Here is a 26,500-nt window from a genome sequence, read left to right on the forward strand (position 1 = left end):
CTGACCAGGGAACGAAGCCGGGCCCCCTGCATTAGCAGCCACTGGAATCTTAGCCACTGGACCACCAGGGAAGTACCTGGTTCATTTACTTTCAAAATTAATATTACCTTGGAATCTCTACCTGGAATTTCTTATTTTGCCAAGAAAATAATTTTCTCTCTACCCCACAATCTAATCAGCATCTAGAATATTCAGAAGGGCGGCAATCCATGAGCCATAGAAGGAAAGACTCCATGAAAATGACCACAAAGTAACAAAAACAAATAAAACCTAATCATAGAACTTTCAATAGGCTAATTATAAAGCATACAATGGAACTATGGATCTCTAAAAGCTTACTCTTATCCTAGCAATAAGTGTGGCTTCAAAACATTTTCAGACAGTTCAACACTACACTTCTAAATGATTTCTATTTAACAGAGGAACACATATTTAACGTTCCTTTTCATTATGAATTATTCATAGTTATAAATTATTAATTAATTATGGAAAGTTGTTACACACAATGTTTAGTCAAATCAATACATACTTGAAGCCTCGACTTGTGCAAGAAAAGATACAGGAGTGTCAAAAAAGACATGAATCGTAATCCCAACCCTTGGGGATTCGTTAAAATGCCAAACAATATTTTAACAGTCATTAAAGGAACCAATAAGAGATATCCTAAGGCAATCCATGATTAGCTATCAAATGAATGACTTAGTCAGTAAATGCTCCCTTATGTAAAGAGAAAAGAGAAAGAGCTATTGGACTGGGAAAGCCTGCCCAGCAGTCAGGGAAGCATTCCAAAAAATTACAAAACAAAGTCTCAGAATTTATTAATATTACCTGAAAAACAGTTAAGGGTTTACTAATTTACTCTTGATTTCAGAGAATTACAGCCTGAGATGGATGGCAGTAATTGCAAAGTTATTGCTCCTCTCCTAACTCAGAGATACCGGAGGATGGTCACCAAGGATGGCCATAGCACACTTCAAATGGATGGCGCTCAAAGAGGTCTTGCATATCTTCGAGACGCTTGGGGAATCCTAATGGACATGCGCTGGCGCTGGATGATGTTGGTTTTTTCTGCTTCTTTTGTTATCCACTGGCTTGTCTTTGCAGTGCTCTGGTATGTTCTAGCTGAGATGAACGGTGATCTGGAACTAGATCATGATGCCCCACCTGAAAACCACACTATCTGTGTCAAGTACATCACCAGTTTCACAGCTGCATTCTCCTTCTCCCTGGAGACACAACTCACAATTGGTTACGGTACCATGTTCCCCAGTGGTGACTGTCCAAGTGCAATCGCCCTGCTTGCCATACAAATGCTCCTAGGCCTCATGCTAGAGGCCTTCATCACAGGTAATTGTTTTTTTGTATTTTGTTTGTAGTATTTTTGGCTGCGGTGGGTCTTCGTTGCTGCTGTGCGCGGGCTTTCTCTAGTTGCGGCCAGCGGGGGCTACTCTTCGTTGCAGTGCACGGGCTTCTCACTGAGGTGGCTTCTCTTGTCGTGGAGCACAGGGTCTAGGCACACGGGCTTCCGTAGTTGCGGCACGTGGGCCCTAGAGCGCACAGGCTTCAGCAGTTGCGGTGCGCAGGCTTCAGTAGTTGTGGCACGCGGGCTCTAGAGTGCAGGCTCAGTAGTTGTGGCACACAGGCTTAGTTGCTCCGCGGCATGTGGGATCTTCCCGGTACAGGGATCGAACCCATGTTCCCTGCATTGGCAGGCCGATTCTTAACCACTGCGCCACCAGGGAAGTCCCCACAGGTAATTGTTTTTGTTCTTAGAAAAAAAAATGTATGAATGTTTTGGAATGGGTATAGTCAGTTATAAGCAACTGTATTACAGAATAATTCATTTGCATTATTGGCAGGTAATGCCTGAGACTGAAAGGAGGAGCCTAGGGTCAAACAATACGAGAAATTTTAAGAAACCTGTCTCTATACTTAAATTTTACATATTGAAATTTCTTAAGAAAAAAGGGATCATTATGCTACCAGCCAAAAAAATATTAACAAAAAATCTAAAAGGAGTTTTTCAGAGAAGCTAAAGATTCTGTTAAATAAGTGAATAAATATGTTCAATGCATATTTTCACAGTCATTTTACCTAACAGAGGAATTTGATTTTTTTTTTTTTTAACCTTTACTGGGCTAGAATTTTCTCCTCTGAGTTCATCTTTTCAACATTTACTCAATACTAACGAGCCCAGAGCACCACAGTCAGCATTGCACATCAGAGAACAAGTATACATATCCTGAGCATGTACTGGAAATAGGCCACAATGATTATGAAATTTTGCCTATAAACCTGGCAATGCATGATACTCTTTGCTCTAATAAAGTAGGGCTAGTGATATATACAATTAAAAAATAAAAAACAAAACAAAGAGAAAACCTTGTTTTAACACACTATGGGCGATATTATTAACAGTGGTCTGGAATAAAGTCCCAGTGTGCTACCACCTGGCTTTTACAACCTGTAGCAAATCACTTAATCTTTACAAGAAGAGTTCTTACACTGGGCCATTCGATAAAATTTAGAGGATATGTAAACTTAGACAGGAAAAACTTGCATCTTTTTTTTTTTTTTTTTTTTTTTACACTAACCTCTAACTGAAATTTGGTATTTCCTTTGGTTATCAATGTAGGCAACAAAAAACAAAAGCATCGGCAATACCCGTAACTTTGTTACAAACAGAAATCCCAGGTATTTTCATATCATACTATAATACTTCAAAATTACAGTACTAAACCTCCACTGTATTTTTTTTATTTAATGCATTAAAAAAGCACATATAGTACACATTATAATTTTTTAAATGTTCAACTGGATTTCAATGTATTTGGTTTCCTTTTTATATACTTTATTTTAATGCATTTAAAGCGTAATTCTAATAAGAGGTCCATAGACCTCACCAGCCTGCCAACATCTGTGGCACAAAAGTAGTTAAGAAACCCTGATCTATCTGCTGGGGGGCACATGGAGGATGCACTTGAAGGGTACACGGAAACCACCTTAGAGACAGAGCCTTCTTAAAAGAAAAAAGGTTTGTATAAATTTCAAAGTTAAAAATTCTTCAATGTCACTTGTTCTACAGGTCCCCTCCCTACCCCAAATCATTCTACTATGAATTTAATCTCTGTTTAAACTTGAAGTAATCTGGTTGCAACTACACTGCGTTTATTTTCTGTTACATTATTTTTAAAGCAGGGGCAGGAATGCAGGAAATGACCACTCCTCCACTTCATAACAAACTAAAGTTTTACATTCCTATGTAACAAAATGAATTTTGCTTACCCATTTTGAAATCGCAGTTTTAAAATAAAGAATGTATGTACCGTTTTGCAAAATCCTTCAGGCTAATGAGAAATAAACGAGTTCAATTCCTGACTCATTTCGAAGGCATGGCACCAAGAAATGTATAACAATTTGCTAGATCCTTCTCATTCAGAAAAGGTATTGATATTTAAACTGTTCATTCTAAAAAAAATTCAATGGTTTCTAATTTAGGTGCCTTTGTGGCGAAGATCGCCCGGCCAAAAAATCGAGCTTTCTCAATTCGCTTTACTGACTTAGCAGTAGTAGCTCACGTAGACGGCAAACCTAATCTTATTTTCCAAGTGGCCAACACTCGACCTAGCCCTCTAACCAGTGTTCGGGTCTCAGCTGTACTCTATCAGGAAAGAGAAAACGGCGAACTCTACCAGACCAGTGTGGACTTCCACCTTGACGGCATCAGCTCTGAGGAATGTCCATTCTTCATCTTTCCACTAACCTACTATCACTCCGTTATACCATCGAGTCCCCTGGCTACTCTGCTCCAGCATGAAAATCCTCCCCACTTTGAATTAGTTGTGTTCCTTTCAGCAATGCAGGAAGGCACTGGAGAAATATGCCAAAGGAGGACATCCTACCTACCCTCCGAGATCATGTTACATCACTGTTTTGCATCTCTGCTGACCCGAGGTTCCAAAGGTGAATATCAAATCAAGATGGAGAATTTTGATAAGACTATTCCTGAACTTCCAACTCCTCTGGTCTCCAAGAGCCCAAACAGGACTGACCTGGACATCCATATCAATGGACAAAGCATTGACAATTTTCAGATCTCTGAAACAGGACTGACAGAGTAAGAAATATCCATAGCGCCCTATTTTTTAATGTATTAAATATACTCAGCCAGTTATGCACCTATTTTTCCTTCATCATATCCCACGTTTTCTTTTTTCCAATGCTGATTACATCTTTCTGATTACATCATGGTGATCAAGCCTCTGCCCATTAAAAAAAAATGGCTAGCAATACACATTGTGGAAATATAACATTATACAAAGTTTGTATCTGTGGTTACCTGCTGAAATCAATGCATCTGAATGTAGCAGATATTTACGATAACAGAAATGCTGTTGGTGAGTTTGTATGGATGTGGTATGATACCAGTAATGAAGGTAAAATGGACAGTGAAGTTTAACACAGCTGAACGCTAAGAAAATCAGCCATAAATTTCTCATTTTCATCTGCAAGTGGAAGCAGCAGCCTAATTTCAAACCTAGCTCCCTGGATAGAACAATGATTTAACAATATTTAGTGAATACCCTTTTAAAACTGTTATTTCTTCAAGGCAACAAAGATCAGTCCTTTGGTTCTTTATAAAACAAAACTAGGGTAAATATTACCCCCTTAATTTTTAACAGCTAAGAACAAAAGTTCACAAGAAAACAGCGAAGAATAGATCTATACGTAACTCTAAAAGCATTTGAGCATGACACCCAAACACATGCACATATTCACACATTTGTGGCAGAAAGTGATCAGAGCAAGTTAAGATAAGCTCTAGGCTGAAGGAAACTGCAGGGTGGTATTTGAGCAAGGAGATGCAAAATTGTATCTACTTTAAAGCTACCATGCATACTAATCAAATAGTGACTTTAAAATTATAACCAACTATTCATCTGAATAACTTCCGACCTAAGTAAAAACATTCCCTTTCTACCTCGGGTCCACTCAATGGTATAAAAACCTCATAGATGCAAATATATTTACGTTTTTGTAGATATAAAGGTTCAGATATAATTCAACTAGGGGAAAAATCTCCAACAGAAAAAGCAAAAAATAATTAGGCAATGAAGTATTTTCAAACCCAAATTCCTGTTTCAAACTTCAGATAGTTTTTTCTATAAACACAAAATGAGTGTTTATTCACCAGTAGGAGGTTGGACTAGATGAACTCTATTATTTCTTTCCAAATCTAATACTCCATGAAAACTATGCTTTCTCTGCTTTTTTAATTTTGCATATACTAGGATGAACACTTTCCCTTACCTCCAGTTTAACTTAAGACTATCCTTTGTATACTTGTCATTTCAATAAAAAAAAATCGAACTGTCCTCAAACAGGAACCAAAAAAGTCACCCTATCGGATTTCAAATAGATTTGTTGCTGCTATTCTTCTCTGAAATTTCCCTTATCCAGGTTTATGTGAAAAAAGTGAAAGATTAACCCTCCCTACTGGTGATGACCCACACAGGAGTCACCTCTTAAAATAAATACTAAGCTAGTAAAGGGAAGCAGTTGTGAAAAGCAGGGCACAGCAGCAAGTCACATTTTTCTACTCCTAGACCAAAAGGAAGAGAAAAGAAAGAAGAACTTCGGAGTGGTCTAAGACTAATTATAGCAAAGTATATCAAAAGGACACAGAAACTTAGTCATTGTGAAACTTCTGCTGTTTGAAAATCTTAGGCATCCTTAAGTACTAGCTAGACCAACAGGTTTTCCTCCAACCCAAGATTGTTGTAACACACATAGACAGCAGGAATTCTTATTTCTATAATAAAGTTAACAAGATTCACCTAACCTGATGAAAATAAGTATTGAAGATTTACATGGTATATTTTTTCCTAAGAGCTCTACATCACTTACATAGATCAATTCCAACAGTTCAGAGAGGTTGCCCAAAGTGATGCAATTAGGAAGTGAGCAAGGCCTGTCTAGGATCTGAGTCTCAATATAGATGCAGTATATTCTCCATTCAAGTCAGAGAAGTGTCTTACTATACTACTTATACATAAACTTTGCATCTGAAAATTAGATATAACTTTCCCTACACACACACCCCCCCAAAAAGAACTCCGTTGGTATACTAATGCTATTTAATAAATAGACAACTAAGACATGCAATCAAATACTTTTGTCTAGGAGGCTGAAAGCTTCTGAAAGAGCTGTTCATGATTCTGTTACTTCAAAGAATCACATCTTCTATGTTAAGGATTAAGTTTTCTGCAAAGGCCCCATTATCCTTTCAGGTGAATGGAGTACAGACCGAAAGAGGGGGAAATTTACTGGAAAGTGGGAAGAGCAGCTTTAACTCCTGGCTCTACAGCTCACTTACCTGGGCCACCTGAGAAATCAGTGACGATATCTCGGATACATGATCAGGGAGACCACGTTGGAACTAAGTTAAAAAATGCCTGTGGAAACCAATCCAGATAGCATGACAGTCCCAACAAACTGAAGACAAGTAGATACTAAAAATCATAAGGCCTACTTTTATATATATGTACAAGCCCATATTACCAACTGCCAGCAGCAGCCTAATAACTAAAAATTGCTATGTCTGCTTCAAAGCATTGCACACCAAAATGCACTGAGTTGAACCTTTCGGTATCACCTGGATTTTTTTTAATGATCTTTTAATTCCATCCTCACAGAACCATACCGTAAGATGATCACCAGAACTGATCTCCCCCTATGCAGCAATCAATTTCTATTGAATAGGAATTATAATTTGAATATTACAGGCCTTTTTCCACTTCCACATTCTCCCACGGGTATTCACAAGGGTCATGCACAATTCTAACCCAGATGCCTCTAATTCCACCCATTTCTCTACACATAAGAAGCAAATACATGATAAGAACCATCTCTAACTTTAAAAAGAACAAATCATTCTGGAACCTTCAGTACTCAAATTATCTTAATTTGATGTCATAGGACGTCTCACAATTGATCAATATGTCAGTGTGTCCCAACAAACTAGTTAAGTACTGCTGTTCTTGGAGCGAGTAAGATACAGTATGAGCAATTTTTTTTAATCTACAGTATTTTCAACAAAGGTGGATTACTTATAAAAAGAGAAGCTCAGAATCATTAACACAGTTTAATAACCTGAAGTGAGCATCTTATTTAAAAAAGCATTCAATAAAAGCCACTACAAAATATTTTTATAGATCTATGTGGACACTGCCCTGAAAAAAAGAAAGATTATACATCAAAAAGACCAGATGAATAAACGACATTCATAGTAAGAACATTCACAGTTTTAGCCTTTGCTCTCTAATACAAAAGCGAACATTCTAGTATTTTCTCTATTTCTTCTCACCTGTGACATACTATCTGCGCTGGAGAAGGAGTTAATAGCCTGCTTCCTAACTTGAAATTTCAATTCGTAAGACAGCCTTAATAAAGAATGTATGTCCTGCAGAGAACACACAGGCCCAAAACGTTACATCAAGTAAATCCTAACGGCTGTATTTATCATCCCTGGTTTCATGCAATAAAGCCCTCAAATAACCAGGGAGCTCTGAATGCAAGCAACGCTACAACCCCATCTACTGGAGAGATGCAAGTAATTGAGTCAATTTTTAATAAATGTGTCCTTATGTGTGAGCCTTGTTAAGGACCAGTATCATGGAAATCCAGATAAAAATACTTCAAAACAGTAAGAAAGTCTTACCTACATCTTTTCGCCCTGGTTTTTCAAAACGTCTATCACCCCTAGAAAAGGTAAAAATAAGTTTCAAACAAATCTTGAGAGTAATGCATAGATTTCCCATCTATGACACCCATTTTCCTATCTTTCTTAATAGCATTTCTTTCTTTTTCAAATTATAAAACAAATACATTGTTATTGCCTAACCTTTGGAAAATACAGAAAAGCACAAAGATGAAAACAAAAATATCCACCATCTCACCTACCAAAAGCTAGCTTCTACAGACCCAGAAATGTTATTTTTTTAATTAGATACATGTTTTATTTTAGGTATCTGCTGTACAGAGCTTTACATACTGCTTTTAGAATGTGTTTTTACATATCACTAGATATTTTCAAAATTATCCTAACTTTAACGGTTCTATACTATTCTACCGTGTGGATACGCTATTATATAAGAAACCACACCGATACTAAGCTATTTGGTTTATCTCGCATTATTTTATATTATAAATATTACCACAGTGGACATCTTTGTACATGTATCTCTGTGCAACTGCCTTTGCTCATCTTGAAAGACTTCATATAAAGTCACAAACAATATAGAGAAGATGCTTTGATTAACAGCAACGAACAGTAAAATGAAGATGCTTCCCACTGAGCACTAATCAAACAGCAAATCTAATTAACTATTAAATATCCATGCTGGCACTAAAATATTAATGTATTTATCTAGAATGCTTCTTCCTTTAAATAAGGATCATTTAAACATTTCTAACAAAATTGATATTCAATTAACAGCATTTTTTGAAAAGTGAAACCTTGTAACTCTACAAGGAGCCTTCTCCTCTGCAGAAAGCAGAAAAGAAATGTTTCTCACACCAAGAAACCTTTATACCAAGATGTGGATCCTTTTAGTTACCTTTCCTCCCAGCTCTGCGACCTATGCATTTCCCTGCCACCTCCTCGACCAAACACACCCTCTACTTCGTCAAAGCTTCTTTGGTAGAAACCACATTCACCTCTGCCCCTGCCTGAAAATAAGAAAACAGAAAAAATGATTGATAGTCAGACGTCAACATCTGCACAAGTTCAACACCAAACATGAATCTCTGAAGTTCTGTCTATATACAAAGTAGGATGTCTACCATTTAAGTATTTGGCAGGGCCCACTGAATCTTTACCAGTGAGACCGATGACAGCACTGAAGGAGCTAGACCACAGGAGGATAAAAAAACAAGTTAGAAAACTGTGTAAGAGTCCCAGTTCCAGTCCTGAACAAGAAATAGTTATCAACATTAGGCTCCTTAATAAAAAATTCAATAGTGAAATTCTAAGATCAGTAAACCGTTACAAATCAAACCTTTTATTGTATTATTTTCAACAAAAATGGAAGATGTGGAGAGTTTGAGAAGAGAGCAGATAAAGTACAAAAGGCAAGCACAAATGTCAAATTAATTTCTTTAACTCCAGAGAAAGGATAATTTAATTGGGTTAACTCTAAACTAACAATTTTGTGAACTAACTCCTTAAAGGATATTCCACAGGGACCAAAGGCACTCTTTCCCGTTTGCTCAAATCTTGAAGAAAAATATCAGGCAGCACTAAAAATTCAAACTGCAGAGCCGGTAAGAATGTGCGGATGTAGGAATTTAGAGGCTCCAGTGGCTCAAGCGTACACTGGCCTTTACTGAAGGCAATTTGATTAGATCTATCAAAATTTGACTCAACAATTCTAACTAGAATTTATCCTAATAGAAGTACTCGCACAAATATGCAAATACATATATACGAAGCTGTTCACTGCAATTTTTAAAAAAACAGAACTTAATCAGTAAAGGATTGGCTAAATAAATTCTGATAAAACAATTCAGTAGAATACCAGGAAGCCACAGAAGATAAAGTACTGACATTAAAAGAAATCTACATTATTCTGCTGAATGACAGAAGTATGCCAAAGAACAATACATATAAAAAAGATTCCATGTATATAAATGATATGGCTGCACAGTTAGGGTCAGGAACGATATAAATACAAATGTTGCATCTGGGGGCAGAAGGCAGTATATGCACTTTCAGCTTTATACTTTCTGTACAGTGTGAGGATTTCCCAACTAACCTGTGTGTTGGATACACCATCTGCATCCAACACACAGGTTAGAAAATTGGAGGGCAGGGAGGTGCCTAGGGATGTATTTATACCTAGATGAAATCTTAGCCATTATCCCTAGCTCAACTTCTCCCACGGTATAAAACCACCCAAAGAAAAATGATGATGAATCTTGAATAAAAGCATGAATGCATTCCAAAGCTAAATACAACTGAGTTAAAAATAATTGTTTCAAATATCCATGCGGTATTTCTACTTCTTAGTTATAATTCATCAAGAACCGACTCAATACAATTGTACTTCTATATGACATTATGGAATACAAAAATAATGCATAGCATTTTATGTACATAGATACCCTCTCAACTAGTCCAAGTATCAATTTCTTCATCTGTAAAACGGAAGTGAAGACCAGGGTTGAACTACAATAATCTTACCTTCCAGTTGTACCAACTTAACTTCAAGTCATCTTAAAGTCAATGTTCAGTTTTGTACCTCTATCCTCAGGAAATACATTTTATTTAAGATCCTAAAACAGTGTAATACAAACTGTTATATTACACTGGGGTGATCCCCTACAACAAGATTTTTAGGGTGAAAGAAAAAAAGTCCCCTGTCCTTTTAGAGAACAATTTCCTCAAGAAAACCATTAAGTACACAGCACCTTGAAAAAGTGTTTTATTCTGGAAACAGATGAATACGAAAAACAGCCTTCCAAAGTTGCCAGAAAAATAAGCAAACCACAGACAAAATATTTTCTGCCAGTTACGACTAGCACTGGCACTGGTCCTCCTTATGAGCCTAAAGCTTTATAAATGGGCACAAGAAAAGAATCAGATTCTAGAGCTTTCCAGCTTGTAAAATGTAAGGAACAATCTTCAAAGTACAAGGTCCATAATCATCTATAAATGTAGTCCCCATAGGAGGAGGAGCAAGTAAATACAACGTGGTAAACCTTTCATAAAGTTAAATTTAAATGACTGTCCTATTGTCTGAGTTTTCACCCTATTCTTTGGGAGGATTAAAATATACTTCCTTTAATAATGATGAAGACAGTGGCTGACAGTCGTGTAGATATGCTTTACTGTTGAACATCTTAACCAGATAAAATAAAAAGATGACAAATTCATGTTGTTTTCCTGTTTGCTTATTTAAATTTTACTAGTTCTCATGATATTCCGAAGTCTGGAAGTCAGTCGATTTCCACATCAAAGTTTTCTCAAGTTGGAAAGGGCCAGGATAATCATCTGATGTTAGTGCTGCCCGTGCAAAAAAAAGCCACATTAATCACTATTTATTTAACCCACAAGTTAAAATTAAGTAATAAGTGAAGAAAACAAAACCACAGATTAAAGGTCTTATGAAACCATTAAAAAGAATCACAGTTGGGACAGTGGTGTTAGAAGTATTTTTCACCAAGTCAGTTCATTCATTTGACTAGTTTCACATCGTTCACTCACATCAATGTTAATTAAGTCACTGCCTTTATCACAGTATCTTTTATACATGCCCTGTTTAAATTCTGAATGTAAGAGTTCTATCCTACGGGATAACCCTACACACTTCAAAGAAACCAGAAGGCAGGAAGAAATTTATCAACCCTTCATTAGATTCTTGATATGGAATTTTTTTAAGCCTATTTAGAGAGATTGGTTGGTATTTGCAATACACAACATTGGTGGTCACTTGAGGAACAAAAAACAGCTGCTTGTGGGCCATACTTCTTAATTAATATAAGATCGCTCAATGCCATGCCCTGAAAAGCACTAGCGGCAAAGATGTGTAAGTGCAATCTCTCCTCGCTGCCAGCCCACTGCAGAAGAACACAGGAAATGCCCAAGGAGCAGACCACAGCCATCCTCAAAACACCATCATCACACCGCCGAGAAGCACAGATCTCAGACGAATTCTGGACCAACGGAACCTAATCGCATGCATATGGGAGTCTAAACGGCCTGTGGACCTTCTGAAACACAACACACACATGCTTAAATCTCCGTTTTTGCAGACACCCAATTCTTCTTAAAGCACCTCTTAAAATTACAAGGTATGTTTACACTTCTGCTATTGATTTAACCAACTTAGAAGTAAAAGCTCAAGTAAATATTTATATTACAAACATTAAGAATGCCCTTGAGGGGACTTCCCTGGCGGCGCAGTGGTTAAGACTCCGCCTGCCAATGTAGGGGACATGGGTTCGAGCCCTGGTCCGGGAAGATCCCACACGCCGCGGAGCTACTAAGCCTGTACGCCATAACTACTGAGCCTGCGCTCTAGAGCCTGCGAGCCACAACTACTGAGTCCGAGTGCAACAACTACTGAAGTCCGCGCGCCTAGAGCCCGTGCTCCACAAGAGAAACCACTGCAATGGGAAGCCCGCGCACCACAACGAAGAGTAGCCCAGCCCCCACGCGCCACAACTAGAGAAAGCCCGTGCACAGCAACAAAGACCCAATGCAGCCAAAAACAAAATAAATAAAATAAATAGATTTATTTAAAAACAAACAAAAAAAGAATGCCCTTAAGTAGCAAGCAGAAGATCAACGAACCCCAAATAGGGAGCAGATATCAAAGAACAAGTAACATCACAATAAGAATTATTCTTCCAAGAAAAGACACAAATCTACACAATATGAAACTACAGGTTAAAATAAAGGATTACTGTGTAATTTTGTTGTTGTTGTTCTACACCCTAAAATAGGTCTAGTGTTGATGAGACAGCTTTTACAAATGCCTCTCTCTGGCTGGGGACACTCCTGGCACACGGCCTTATATGGCATAGACCCTGTGTCACAGAGGCCTGGCAGGGACTTGGGTGCCACTCCAGCAGCCAAGGCACTTCAGGGAGCTCTGGCTCTCAAAGTGTAAGGTCCCCGGGGGATGAGGATAATGGATATTTGCCAAAGATAACTAGGACCATCTAGAATCATTCACACTCAAATCTCTAAGCTAGAATTACCCTCCTCTACTCCAAATCAGAGGTTGTGGAGTAGATATGCTGAGAAAACAGTTCAGAAAACAAATGTTCAGGACATTTATTAGGCAATTAATGTCAAAGAGCAGTCTTTTAAAAACCAAATATCAAAATATTCTTAAAGCGATCTCCATATCCTCTCTCTCCACCGTCTCCACCACTACTTTCTTCACGTGAAAGCTCACCTCGCCCTCTTGAAGAACTTCGACCTCTAGGAGCTCCCACCACTGTTCCTCCTCCTCCTCGTCCTGTCAGTCGCAGGACAGCAGCACTGTTTACAGACATGGAAAAGTTTCTCTGCCAAAAAAAGAGAGAAAGAAAAAAATGAATAAAACAAATAAAACTGCATGTTGTTCCTGGCCATCTCCCACTGCATCTATAAAATGGCATTTAATGACTACTAGAAATGGGAAACAATCACTACATGACCCACTAAGATGCTCCAAAACCTGATTTTAGCTGAAAATTTCAAATTAACACTTCAGATCAACAAACGTTAATAACCAATGCCTTATACTATGTTAGGTTCTGTGAGGAAATATTAAGCAGACAAACTCTAAATGCTGTATGTATCCGGAAGCAGACAGGATATTAATGCATCATAATATATACAGAATACTCGGTAAAAGAGATCTGGTTTGAAAGGGTCCTTTAACTACTGAAAGGTGGAAATGAGAGGGAGTCACAAAAGGTCTGAATCAACAGTATGATAAAGAAAAAAAATGATCATTTTGCCTCATACTGCTCACCACTGTGAATTAGCAACTCCAACTAGTATTTAATAGAATGACAGGCCAGGTATCAGGGGTGAATGGGGAAGGGCAAAGTAAGAACCTACATAAGATCAACCATCTAAACGGGTAGGGGGAGAGAATGCTTGAAAAAAATAAACAAAATCCCAATCGCTCGGTCATTAGCCTGCACTTGCACCCACAGTCAATCTGGAAAAGGGTCAAATACAACAATAGTAGCGGCTGGGCATCCTTCAAACATGAAGAGGGACACAGGAAGACAGGAGGTCTGGGATTCGAAAATATGTTTAGTTGATACTTCTGGATAAATGCAATATACAGAGCTTAGGAAAAGGTGAAGCAAGAAGCAATTATAAAAATATTGAAAAATGATCTATAAGATATCAAAATCCTGGGCATTTGAAGGAGAATTTCGTAAGAGAGTTTTAAACTCGGAAAATGTTGGAATATATCCTTACCTGAATACTTTCTATAAACTCAGAACCTAACAGACATCTGTGCAAAAATGCAGGTGTGGCAACAGTGTGGCAAATCCAACTTCAGCGTGGCTGTAGCCAAGGGCCCTCCTGGCAAAGGGGCAAGAAGTGAGGCTTAAGAGCACACCAATCTGGTAGCAGCTACCTAAATCACAGGGAAACAGAATCCTGCAATTCAACTAATATTTTAAGTCCAAATTGTTCTCCACTGTGAAGTCCTGATTTGCTGTTCTGATTCAAGATCAATTGAAATGTGATGTCTAGTCCTCTTTTGAAGAAATCAACATGTAATTGGTTTTAAAAACTTCTACTTTCATTACTGAATTTCTTGTTTTAATATATGGGTCATTTTCTCCTCATTACCTGTCATTACTTGTCTTTTTCAGAACTGTGTTCAATACAATTTGTTCAGATAAATTTTAGAAACTTATCAATGGAAGTTTCTTCCTTTGACTTTTATAGGTGTGTAATCATATAATCAAGTAACTTCAACATTGAAGACTTAAAATGTAATTGATAACTAAAAACTAGAGGCAGATACCAAACTTGATTAGTACTTATTTCAAACTATTTTTTAATAAAACTTTAAAAAAAAAAAAAAAGCTTGTTGAAACAAATGCAATAATTTATCTTTTAACACAGAGTAACCAGTGGAGCTACTGAATAATGCCTCTGGGATCACAATTAAGCAAGACTATGAAGTCCCAAAACCTAGATTAATATATTCTAAAATTAGAAAAACAGAGGTCAGAGCTAACTGTATTATGTATACCAGGATCTGACACTGTTGAACACCTCATTACCAAAGTATTACATGTATGAAACTCAAATGCACCCATCTATAGCGTTCAGGGAAACTCTCATATGCTTTCATACGTCCTCACACATCGCAGTTGAAAGTGCAAACTGGTATAATCTCTGGAAGGCAATTTCTCAAAGTATATTTAAATCTCCATACCCTTTGACACAACAATTCCTCTTCTTACACATGTGAAAAATAACATAAGCAGAAAGATTTTAACTGCAGTACTGTTTGTAAAAGCAAAAATGGCAACCAGCTAAGAATCAACCAAAAGGAGCTAATTTAAAAATCATGGCCACCTATACAGGGAATTCTGTGCAGTTGTTTAAAAAAATGAGGCTGGAACTTCCCTGGCGGTCCAGTGGTTAAGACTCCAAGCTTCCACTACAGCGGGCAGGGATTCAATCCCCGGTTGGGGAATTAAGATCCCACATGCCAAGCGGCGCAGCCAAACATTAAAAATTAAATAAATAAATAAATAAAATGGGTAATCATGTTTTAAAAAAAAAAAAAAAATGAGGCAACTCTATCTATTAGGGTGGACCATATAAAATGGCTAATATTCAACCATTTCTGATCCAGAAAGCTACAATTTCATACAGTCAGCCTAATATATCAATACAAAGATATAAAGAATAGCTGGAGTTAAGAGCATGGAGAGGTTAGACTGCCTGAGAGTGAATTTTTGGCTCCTTTACTCAACTTCTCTGTGCCTCATTTTCCTCATCTATATAATGTGAATAGGAATCTACTTCGTGGGTTGTTGCAAGCACTTAACACGTTAAGCAACAAGTGTTTAGAACGGTGTCTAACACATACTAAAAGCTAAGTAAGTATCTGTTATTATTTCCCAAATAGATGCTCAGGTGAAAACAGTAAAGTGTAGAACTGTATGCATAGTACGCTACCATTTATGTGTATGTGTGTTTAAAAGAATAGATGCATAGATAGTTGCAGATGTATTAAATACCCTAGGAAGGGAACACAAGAAAATGGAAACAGTGGTTATTCCTGAGGAAGAATAATAGGTAGCGAGAGTCTGGGTTACTCACAAACTTGCTTTTCACTATATGCACTTTGTGAATTTTGTATATACATGTATTGTCTATTCAACGCTGCATAAATGATTTTCTTTGATTTCAAATAAATAAAACACACCAATCTGGTAGCAGCTACCTAAATTACAAGTGTAATGTGTAGAGTCATGCTTTTCAAACTGTGATAGACATACAGGGAAATGTCAAAACAAAGAAAAACTGGGAGATCTTATTTAAGCGTTAATTTTGTTCTAAGAAAACCTTTTACCTAGTTATATTTTATACATGCATGCATGTATATATATGTGTGTATATATATGTGTGTGAGTGTACCGGCGGGGGGGGGGAGGGCGTGGTGGGTAGTGAGGGAATGTGCACAAGCAGAAAATCACCTTGCAGTTTAAAGATAAAATATTCCTTTCAGGTAACTTCAGGAACTAAGATATGCAGCAAGAAGCTATTTTAGGTTATTAGAATTATTTACCTCCCCAATCGGAGTAATAAGGTGAATAAGTATACAGAACTCTAGCCTAGGAAGATCTAAGCAATTCCTGAACAGGTACCTGACCATCCAAAGTATACGCTTCAAAATGTTAATGAACCTTTTGCCAGCTTTAAGTACCGTCCTACTCCAACATATTTTACAAAAAGAAAGGCTACCAAGTGTCAGGAATTCCTAAATGATGCCTTTTTAAATGCTTCCCAAAATGCACCCCTATGGTCTTCTGTGATTACCATGAAAACTTCACAATCCTTACATTAAGCCCTTGTGATTATAGCATCCAGACCTTAACACCTTAAGATAAACTTTTCCATTATAAAAACAAAATGAAGAGTTACTCCTTTAGTCATTCTAGAACTAATTTTGGAGTGTAGGTGTACTGCATACCTAACTTTATTCCTTTTCAAATTGTTAACCAACAGTTCCCAGCAGCATTCGTTGAATAATTTTTGATTTTTCAAATGATTTGTGTAGCCCTTAGTAAATACAATTTCTTAGAAATGTTACAGGGCTTTTCTGAATGATTCAATTACTTTTTTTTTTTTTAATTAAAAGTCTATCATGTTTTGGTAACTAGTAGCAAGTCCTCCTCCCTACTTATTACAAAGCTTTTCTGGCCCATGTAGTCTCTAAGAAATCCAGGCAGTCATTTAAGGAAAAATAAAAAGAAATTATTAAAAATATTCATAAACAGTTGGAAAAATAATCACAAAAGATTGAAACTGGTATACTGAGCTATATAAAAATTAGCTTCTGCATTAAAAAAATCATAAATGAAATCAAATGCAATTAAAAAGTTAGAAAATTTAACAGGTTAGGGTTAGGGCTAGCTCAAGCAAAAGATTACTATCCAAAAGAAAAACTGGCAAAGACAAGAACAAAAAATTAAAAGAAGTATAAATGCAAACATCTGAGAAACTCTGCACTAGGGAAAGAAATGCAAAGTAAAACAATGGAAGAATATTTTATCCAAATCTGCAGAGAATTTTTTCAATAATGTTGGAAGTATAGAACAAAGCTTAGTATACACCATCACCTGCACAAAGAGGGGGAAAACATATTTACTTGGAAAAATACACAAGAAGCTGCTAACACTGGCTGCCTTTCGGAAAAGGAGACAGGTGGCTGGGGGAAAGGATGGGAGGGAGATTTTCTATTATACACTGTTCTGTAAATTTTGATTTTTAAACCATATGATTTGCTGCCTATTCAAAATAATTAATTAATAAATAAAAATACTGAACGTGGCAAAAGTAATGGTAAAATGCTACAGGTATGGCAGCAGTGAAACAAAAGAAATATCCTCATACAAAGTTTCTTGAAAACGATTTAGCAGTATGGAGTGATTTGCTTTTATTTCCAAACTTTCAATTCTAATCAGCTGATCTATATGTCTATCCTTAAGCCACGGTTTTGATTACTGTAGCTTTGTAGTAAGTTCTGAAACTGGAAGTATAGGTCCTCCAGCTTTGTTCTTTTTCAAAATTGTTTTAACTACTTAGGGTCCCTTGAAATTCCACATGAATTTTAAGACCAGCTTGTCAGTTTCTACCCAAAAAGCCACTGGGATTTTGATGGGGATTGTACTGACAGTAGATCATAACAATATTAAGTCTTCCACGGCTTAATAAATGCTGATGCCTTTCCACTTATTTAGCCTTTAATTTCTTTCAACAGTGTTTTATACTTTTTATGTAAAAGTTTTATACCTCCTTATTCCAAAGTATTTTGGATTTTTATTTTTGGCTGCATTGGGTCTTCGTTGCTGCATGCGGGCTTTCTCTAGTTGCGGCCAGCGGGGGCTACTCTTCGTTGCAGTGCGGAGGCTTCTCATTGTGGTGGCTTTTCTTGTTGTGGATCACGGGCCCTAGCGCACGCGGGCTTCAGCGTTGTGGCATGTGGGCTCATTAGTTGTGGTGCTTGGGCTCTAGGGCACGAGGGCTTCAGCAGTTGTGGTGCATGGGCTCAGCAGTTGTGGCTCGAGGGCTTAGGTGCCCCACAGCATGTGGGATCTTCCCGGACCAGAGATCAAACCCGTATGCCCTGCACCGCAGGTGAATTCTTAACCACTGGGCCACCAGGGAAGTCCAACCAAGTATTTTCTTTTTAATACTACTGTAAATGGAATTGTTTTCTTAATGTCCCTTGTGAACTGTCCATTGCTAGTATACGGAAACACAACTGATTTTTGTGTACTGATTCTGTAGCATACAACTGTGCTGTATTCACTTAGTACACTATAAAAGGACAAACACAAAATCTGCTACCTTCCAGCCCAAAACTCTAACTTTCTCACAACATCATTTAGAAAATCGGTGACAGCGCCGCAACTACTGCAGCCCGTGTACCTAGAGCCCGCTCCACAACAAAGAGAAGCCACCGCAACGAGAAGCCTGCGCACCACAACGAAGAGTAGCCCCTGCTCGCCGCAACTAGAGAAAGCCCATGTGCGGCAACGAAGACCCAACGCAGCCAAAAATAAATAAATAAATTTATTTAAAAAAAAAAAAAAAATTGGTGACAGAAAAGCACATTTTTAAGCACATTGTGAGCTGAAGATCTACATTTTCCTTTAATGGTAAGAACTGGTAAAAAATTGGTGAGAACTCATGTTTTGCAGAAGAACTGAAAAACTACATGTTTCTGAAAAGAAGGCCCTCTCCCCCCAAAAATAACTCTCTCTCTCTACTCAAATACATCTCCTTATACTCAACAGCTTCAGATCTAAAGCAGAATCTAGTCAACTAAGAGAGGCATCCAAACACCAAGAGTGAGAAGGAAGCAGATCTGGGGGGAATGGAGGACACTCCTCAGGGCCTAAGTAGGAACTTCACATTTTCATGCCTCAGTGGGAAGGAACAAGGGTTTGACTGAAGCTCAAAGGCAGATACAAACCTGTTCTTCTTCTGTAAAGGGTACAAGAGCCAATGGCGGCAGGGGTTCCTCCTGTAGGACTGGCAGAAATTCTTTATCCAGAAGGTCTGAAGGTATCTGTTTGACCAAACACATGACCAAGAGATTAATGCTATCCCTCCAATTACAAGAAGATACAACAAGAAAATATTCTTTGATTCACCTGCTGCTGATTATTAAAAATATGGATTAAAGCTTATTCAGACACAATTAATATTCTGAAAGGGTCAAACATTACAAACCCCAGTCACTCTCCCTGTCCTCCCATCAGACTACCACTCTCAGATTTGATATACAGCACTGACTCTGGTATTCCAGAGCGCACATTTAACTCAAAGCACAAGGTGGTAAGGAGAGTTTTACAAGCAACTGTACCTGTCCTAAGCAACCATCATTAAAATTTGATTCTTAATTCATTAATAAAATTAAAAACAAAGTATACTTAAAAAAAGAAAATGTTATTTCTCACTAGTCAGGTAATAAAAGTGTATTTTATATAAAGCAGAAACTAACGCACCATTGTAAAGCAATTATACTCCAATAAAAAATGTTTTTTAAAAAAAAGTGTATTTTACACTGTTTGAGTTTTGATCATTTATAAGTAACACAAATGTGGTGTCACATTTTAAGATTTTGTCCCCACTGAAAATTTTATATTTCACTCAAATGAAAAGAACAAGAGAAGCATCTGCCCTTCTCACTCCTAACTTCTCACTGGAAAGAAGAAGAAGAGATGCCATAAAGAGAGAAGAGAAAAATTCTTCCTTTCTTAGCCATCATACTGGGATAGAAATAGAGGTTAAGAGGAAATCAGTTAGACAAAGCATTAAGTCCTGACTATTCTCCTGTTTTCACGAAGCTTTCTACTCCTGTAATGAAATGTTAGGTCTTCTCTAAAAAAATAAAGAGTACGCAACATTTAGAAGAGTCTCTGTGAACTACTGCAGGTTCCAAGAAGAGCCTCTGGGAACTACTGCAGGTTTCAAAGCAGGAAAAAAAAGGGTAGAGAGAAAAACCATGGCTGTTTCATATATCAGCACATAACTGTACATAACCTGAACTCTCATTCATAATTCTGAACTCTTTCCTACTTTCTTACCTTGTTGTCTTTAAGGAAAAGTGCTAACATTTCTTCTCTGCCGTACCGATAGTCTGCTAACTTATACTTCGGCAATGCTGGAGAAAGAGGAGGGGATGTAATACTCCCACCACTGGACAGAGCTCGGAGCCTAAAATAGTAGACAAAATATAAAATGAAGTGTCAAATATTCTGGCAGTAAGGACTTTTTATTTTCATATAATATACTATAAAAATTTTATAAAATAAAAACGAACAGAAAAAAACCCCATTATCTCAAAGTATCCAAGATTTTAGCTCTAATACAACCTGCTATAATAGCTCACTAAGAAAACAGCTCATTGAGAAATAACTAGACAACCATCTGAAAATTCCTTAACTTAGAAAAGTATCAGGGCTTCCCTGGTGGCGCAGTGGTTGAGAATCCGCCCGCTAATGCAGGGGACACGGGTTCGAGCCCTGGTCTGGGAAGATCCCGCATGCCGCGGAGCAACTAGGCCCGTAAGCCACAACTACTGAGCCTGCGCTCCGCAACAAGAGAGGCTGCGATAGTGAGAGGCCCGTGCACCGCGGTGAAGAGTGGCCCCCGCTTGTCGCAACTAGAGAAAGCCCTCACACAGAAACGAAGACCCAACACAGCCAAAAATAAATTAATTAATTAATTAATTTAAAAAAAAAAAAAAAGTTAAAAAAAAAAAAGTATCGTGGCATGTCTGTGAGAAGCTTAGGGGGTGAGATGGGGACCCCTTTTTCCAAACTATAAAAATAACATATAATTAAAACAAAAGTCATATATCACCTTACACCCACTAGATTAATAAAAATTAATAAATCTGACAATACCAGTTGTTGGTAAGGATGCAAAACAATGCAAATTCTCAAGTAGTGTTTGTGGGATTATAAACTAGAACAGCCACTTCAAAGAATGATTTGCTAATATTTAACAAAGTATGCTACACAAAAGAAAAAGCAAAATACAGAAGCTTATAAAAAAGATGATACTTTTATATATGGCCGCAATATTTCATAATTCACTTTTAATGAAAGCAATTAGTGATCGGTGTAGAGAATTTAAAAATGCAGTGAAAAAAAAAAAAAAAAAATGCAGTACAAGGAGAAAAAAAATAAAAGCCATATTTACTGCTAAGACGAAAAAAAGTAAAAATATACTTCGAGCTGATAATAGCAGCTGCCTCTAAGGAATGGAACTGGGAAAAGAGTCACATTTTAGTTTTATAATAAGATGTTTTATTTTAAAAAGGAGCGGGGTGCAGGGGAGAACCTCAGCAAAAGAATGGCAAGAGTATGATCGTACTGCAGCACTGCCGTCAAATAGCAAGCGGGAAAACTACCATCAGGAGTAGCTGATTACCTGGGAGTGGCCCAAAGTTCTATCAAGTAATAGATAACAAGGGTAAAAGAGACCACGGTACTGCAGTGCAGTAGTTTAGCACAGAGGAAAATTCAACAGAAGCATTAAAATATATCCCCCAAATTGCTAAGCTTTCTTGACAAAAAAGGGGAAGGGGGAATGGTCTACAAATTATACACTAAAAAGTGTGAAGGCCAAGCATAGTCAATACTTGCACATTATTCAAAAATGGCAGAAAAAAACAGTATGTACACAGTAAACATATAAAACGTGCTTACATGTAGAAAGCAATACCAAAAAAAAAAAAAAAAAAAGGAGTACGCATTAGTAAAGTGAGACTCTAGGGTTTTGTTTTTTACTTCAATGTTTCTATCTTCTCTTTCCACTTATTTTTTAATGTTTTATGACGGACAATTTTGAACATGTATAAAAGTACCAAGAAGAATATAACAAACTGCCATGTACCCGTCACCCAGTCCCCAATCCCTAAGGCTCCTTCTGCAGCACCATCTAACCATCCTTTAAGACTATTTTGAAGGAAATCTTTGGCTTTCAAGATTTTTGAAGGAAATTATTTTCAAGTGTTGAGAAAATCTTTTGAAGAAAAGTTATCTCATCTGTAAATATTTCAGAATGTTCTAAGAGATAAGGATTTTTCTTTTAAGTCTCAATTTTGCTGATTTTATCCCTGTGATAACTGTTTAACATGTTTCTCTGTTCTCTGCACTTCATGTACATTGGTGACTGGACGCACAGTCCTGATCAGACCTGGCAAGACTACTTCCACGTGGTGGTGTGTTATTCCATCAGGAGGCACATACTGCCTGGTTGGTTTTGCGAGGCTAAGCAGTCCCTGACGACCAAAGCTTAGATAGATCCTTAAGTTCACTAAGGTTGCAAAGTGACTTTATCATTTCTTCTTTATTTGCTAGCTTGAACAGTTCTGCAAAGAGAAACTTCCCTCTTACACTATTTGGTGTTACCTAATAGGATATAGTTCATGTAAGAAAGGAAGGAAAAAGCCTTCATTCTTCCTTTTCACTTATTAACTTTCAAAATAATGACTTGGTTCACTAACATCCTCCAGTAGTAACAAATTTATTTTTTATTAATGTATTATTTCAGTTCACTGCAATTATTCTTAGCCATACTCAAACTATCTCATCTTTGCCCAGTGGGAGAGGCTTCAGGTTGGCTCCGAAGTCCTTCTGACCCAACCCTAGTAGTCTTTAACAGCTTCTTTTCTATCTGGTAGGTCAAATGTTCCAAAATCAGCTTATTTCTTGCCTCAGACTTAGAATCAACCATTTCACCAGGGAGCCTGATCCTCCTTAGTAATATATATATATTGAGACGCAATCTGGGTGCTAGCAGTGTTCACTGCTACTGGGTTGGTCTTTTGTTTTCTTTCCAATTATTCTTGGACTCAGAGGTCATTGAGTCCCAACTCCCACAGGACAGGTTAAACAAGCCAGTAAGAAAACAACATGCCCACGAAGGAGTGATCCAACCACTGCTGAAGGACCTTCCGGTACAGTGGTTTGCATCAAATTCATGTACATTTGAGCTCTGTCCTGAAAAAGTGGAATTAATATCCACTAAGAACTGAGGCTGGGAACGTTACCCGTACGTTACCTCATTTAAGTTCCACAAGAACCCCAACATAACAGGTGAGAAAAATGAAGCCAAGGAGTTAAGCAATTTGCCCACAATCACCGCCAGCAGAACAAAGAGTCCAAAGCTAGGTTTTTATGACTAAAAGGGGCAAAATCTTTCCAAATTTTTGTTTAAAATAGCCAACGTTTACTCTGCCAAAGATCCATTTTTAAATATATCTACATATGTAGAATTAGGAATTATTTTAAAATATCTTTCTTATACTGAGTCAATATGCTCCCCAAGAGTTTCTACCACTAGAGGGCACATCTAGGCGCTCTTCCAAGTGAAAATCATCCCAGTGTCTGCAGTTATTTCATCTCACCAGAGACCTTCCCTCTCACCGCCCAACATCCCCGGTTCCATCTGCTCCCCGCAAGGTTTCAAATCCACCCACAAACCCCACGGGCCTCCCACGCCTGTGGACTGAACACTTCTTATGGGCACCGGACCTACGACGTGACACGACCAGAATGCATACTCGAGAGATTCCTCTAGCTGCTGTGAAGAGAACAGACCAGGGCAGGCTGAGAGTAATTCGAACTAGGAGAAGACGGTAGCCTGAATCAGGATAATGGCTGCGCTAATTCGAACTAGGAGAAGACGGTAGCCTGAATCAGGATAATGGCTGCGCTAATTCGACCTCATCTCTAAAGACAAATATACCTAATAGCGATTTGTTTAAAACTCCTCTAATGCAGCATCCCCCTCTACCTACGCAGCAACGGCTATCTCTCCTCCTCATTTCAGAGACATCTCCACATTCTCACTTCCCAATCACTTCAAAACCCAGCGCAACCTGGCTTCTCCCCTACCACTCCACGGCTCTAGAAAAGTCCCGCAACCTCAACACCAGGCCCGAGTGAAGTTTCTCTGTCCTCATCATCTTCATCTTCCCAGCCGTATGGATATCTGTTTTAACACAGGAGGCCCAGCGCTACTCCTAGCAGTACTAGGAGTAAGTGATAGGTAGCAGCAGCAGGGCTGTCTAAAACCCGCACCCCACCCCACCCCCCCCGCCGATACTCCACGATCCTCACTTGTTAACTGTTGTCCAATAATCCAAACTTCAGCTTAAAAAAGTCATTTAGCATCTCAATGTAGATGTCTGCAGACATACGCATCAAAAAGCACTTCTGTGTAAGTTCACAATTCTCAATTCCAGCTCTGAACTCTTCCCTAGAGAGTAGGGTTTTCTTACTCAGCCACTCACAGCCCTTCAAGTTTATCATATCCAAAACCCTACTACTCATCAGTCTATTCATCCCAACCTCCTTCATCACCTGTATTCCCAAAGGCAAGTAAGGATACCACCATCTACTCAGACACTGGATTAAGAGTCCGGAAATCATCCTTTACTCCTCACCGTCTATCCACCTCCCATAACCAATTACAACGTCCCACCAGCTTTAAATCCCGTACCTCTCAAACCATCCCCTGATCAAATAACCTATTTTACTGTTCACGCTTTTATTTCTTACCTCGACTGCGGCAACGGCACCCTGAACAATTTAATTAGGCATAGTCCATCCTCCACACTACTACCAGTTATTTATCTCAAATGCAAATCTGAATAAAACACTCCCTGCTCAACAATTCTTCACTGGCACACAATGATCAAATAAAAGCTTCTTAACACAAAAGGGCTACCTGCAAGCTCTTCTCTCCCACACTTCACATTACAGTAAAGGCAAACGTCTTGGAATTCCCCACTTAAACCTACACTTTCCTGTCCCCTTGTCTTTACACATGCCCTTCCTATCTGGAATATTTTTTCCAATCTAATATTTTTTCACCTGGGGTGTGGTGGGGACTGCCTGGAAGCAGAGAGGTTAAGTGGAAAGGAGGAAAGGAAAAGAACAGAGACAATGAGGAGGATGGGGGTTGGAAAGAGAGCGGCAGGAGGGAAAGGAGAGAGAAATCTACACACAAGTACCTGCCCAATGTTCATGGAACTAATTGACCAGTGGGAAAAAAAGCTAATAAACAGTCATACAAGTAGAGAGCTAGTGAAGGATTCTGGAGAAAACCTGATCCAATTTACATTTTAGGATTACTTTGGCTGCAGTGGGGAGAGCAATCAGAAGAAAGAATGGAAGCCAGGAAACATCAGAAGGCCACTCCTTATAGTTTATGTCAGAGATGACGGTGGCTTCCACTAGGGTGGAGGCAATGAAGATGGAGAGAAATGAATGGACTCAAGAGATATTTTGGAGGTAGAATTGACACAACATTGTGGTGGAATAGACGTAGGGATACAGAAGTAAAAGAAACTATCCAGGATAACTCCAAGATTTCTGGCTTGAGGAAAAGGGCACACTGTGGTATTAAGATGAAATAAAAGAAGAAATTTAAAAGGGCAAAATTCATAGGCTCAGTTTTGGAAAACTATGAAGGATGAGATGCCTACAGGCATCAAACGAGCAGCTGAATATCCCGTACTGGCATCATACTCCCTTTACAGCACTGACATTACTGTGAAATTATTTAGTGTCAGCTTCCCCACTAAATAATTCAAAAGTAGGTACCATGTCCTTTATCCTTGTTGCCTCAGCACCTAACCCAAGACATAAAACATATGAGGCACTTGATATTAATATTCCCTTCTAAAATACACCCTAGGATAACATCTAATTTACCATTCCTTCAGATGGCAGTTATCTTTTACTCTTTTTGAAAGCTGGGACTATTAATGCATTCCATCCTCTAGAACATCTCATTTTCTCCACAATTCCACAAAGATCATGAATAGTAACCTAGCAATCTCAGGTTTGAATTCTCTCGCCCCCATGTCCCCCTCCCTAAGACTTGAATCATTCAACGTTTATTTACTAAGTACCTACACTAGCTAAACAATGGGCTTACCAAAACTGAGAAATACAGTGCCTTTCTTAATGGAAGTAGTTCTTTTCTGAGTAGGGTAAACACATATAAAGAGACACAGTACAAGGTCATAACTACTTTAACACAGGTCTAAACAAAGTGCTTTGGGAAAAACAAAAGTGCCTCATTCATTTTTGCAAGGGAAGACCTGGGGAAACTTCCTTAAGGCCATGGAGATGAGACAGAAGAAACCCCAAATGAGGTTCCTTGGCTCCTTCCCCATAAAGGCAGGTAACTGTCTGCAATTAT

At 38.1% G+C, this 26,500-nt stretch overlaps 2 protein-coding genes across 4 annotated transcripts in view; one reads left to right on the plus strand and one right to left on the minus strand.

Moving 5' to 3' along the window:
- Nucleotides 1-26,500, minus strand: part of GIGYF2 (GRB10 interacting GYF protein 2) — a 128,657-nt gene that overhangs the window by 74,585 nt on the left and 27,572 nt on the right. For both annotated transcript variants that reach the window (XM_068544201.1, XM_068544202.1), the window contains 5 exons: nucleotides 20,362-20,491; nucleotides 19,245-19,340; nucleotides 12,966-13,077; nucleotides 8,619-8,730; nucleotides 7,721-7,761 (listed from right to left, as the gene is read on the minus strand). In XM_068544201.1, the coding sequence (XP_068400302.1) occupies nucleotides 7,721-7,761; nucleotides 8,619-8,730; nucleotides 12,966-13,077; nucleotides 19,245-19,340; nucleotides 20,362-20,491 (491 nt within the window). The remainder of the gene's footprint in view (nucleotides 1-7,720; nucleotides 7,762-8,618; nucleotides 8,731-12,965; nucleotides 13,078-19,244; nucleotides 19,341-20,361; nucleotides 20,492-26,500) is intronic.
- KCNJ13 (potassium inwardly rectifying channel subfamily J member 13) lies at nucleotides 888-4,121 on the plus strand. Of its 2 annotated transcripts, none has more exons than XM_068543729.1 (2): nucleotides 888-1,347; nucleotides 3,499-4,121. In XM_068543729.1, the coding sequence occupies exons 1-2, from the start codon at nucleotides 888-890 to the stop codon at nucleotides 4,119-4,121; spliced, it is 1,083 nt and encodes a 360-aa protein (XP_068399830.1). The 2 variants fall into 2 exon arrangements, with proteins under 2 accessions (XP_068399830.1, XP_068399831.1); XM_068543730.1 differs by having other exon boundaries at nucleotides 888-1,111; nucleotides 3,499-3,559.

Source organism: Eschrichtius robustus, chromosome 5 (assembly GCF_028021215.1).
Source record: "Eschrichtius robustus isolate mEscRob2 chromosome 5, mEscRob2.pri, whole genome shotgun sequence".
NCBI lineage: Eukaryota > Metazoa > Chordata > Mammalia > Artiodactyla > Eschrichtiidae > Eschrichtius > Eschrichtius robustus.

What these genes read in the sequence shown, in the direction of transcription:
- KCNJ13 (XM_068543729.1), top strand. Translation starts at nt 888, where the DNA reads ATGGATGGCAGTAATTGCAAAGTTATTGCTCCTCTCCTAACTCAGAGA. An exon ending in GCTAGAGGCCTTCATCACAG is followed by an intron (nt 1,348 to 3,498) that starts GTAATTGTTTTT and finishes TTTCTAATTTAG; the next exon opens with GTGCCTTTGTGGCGAAGATC.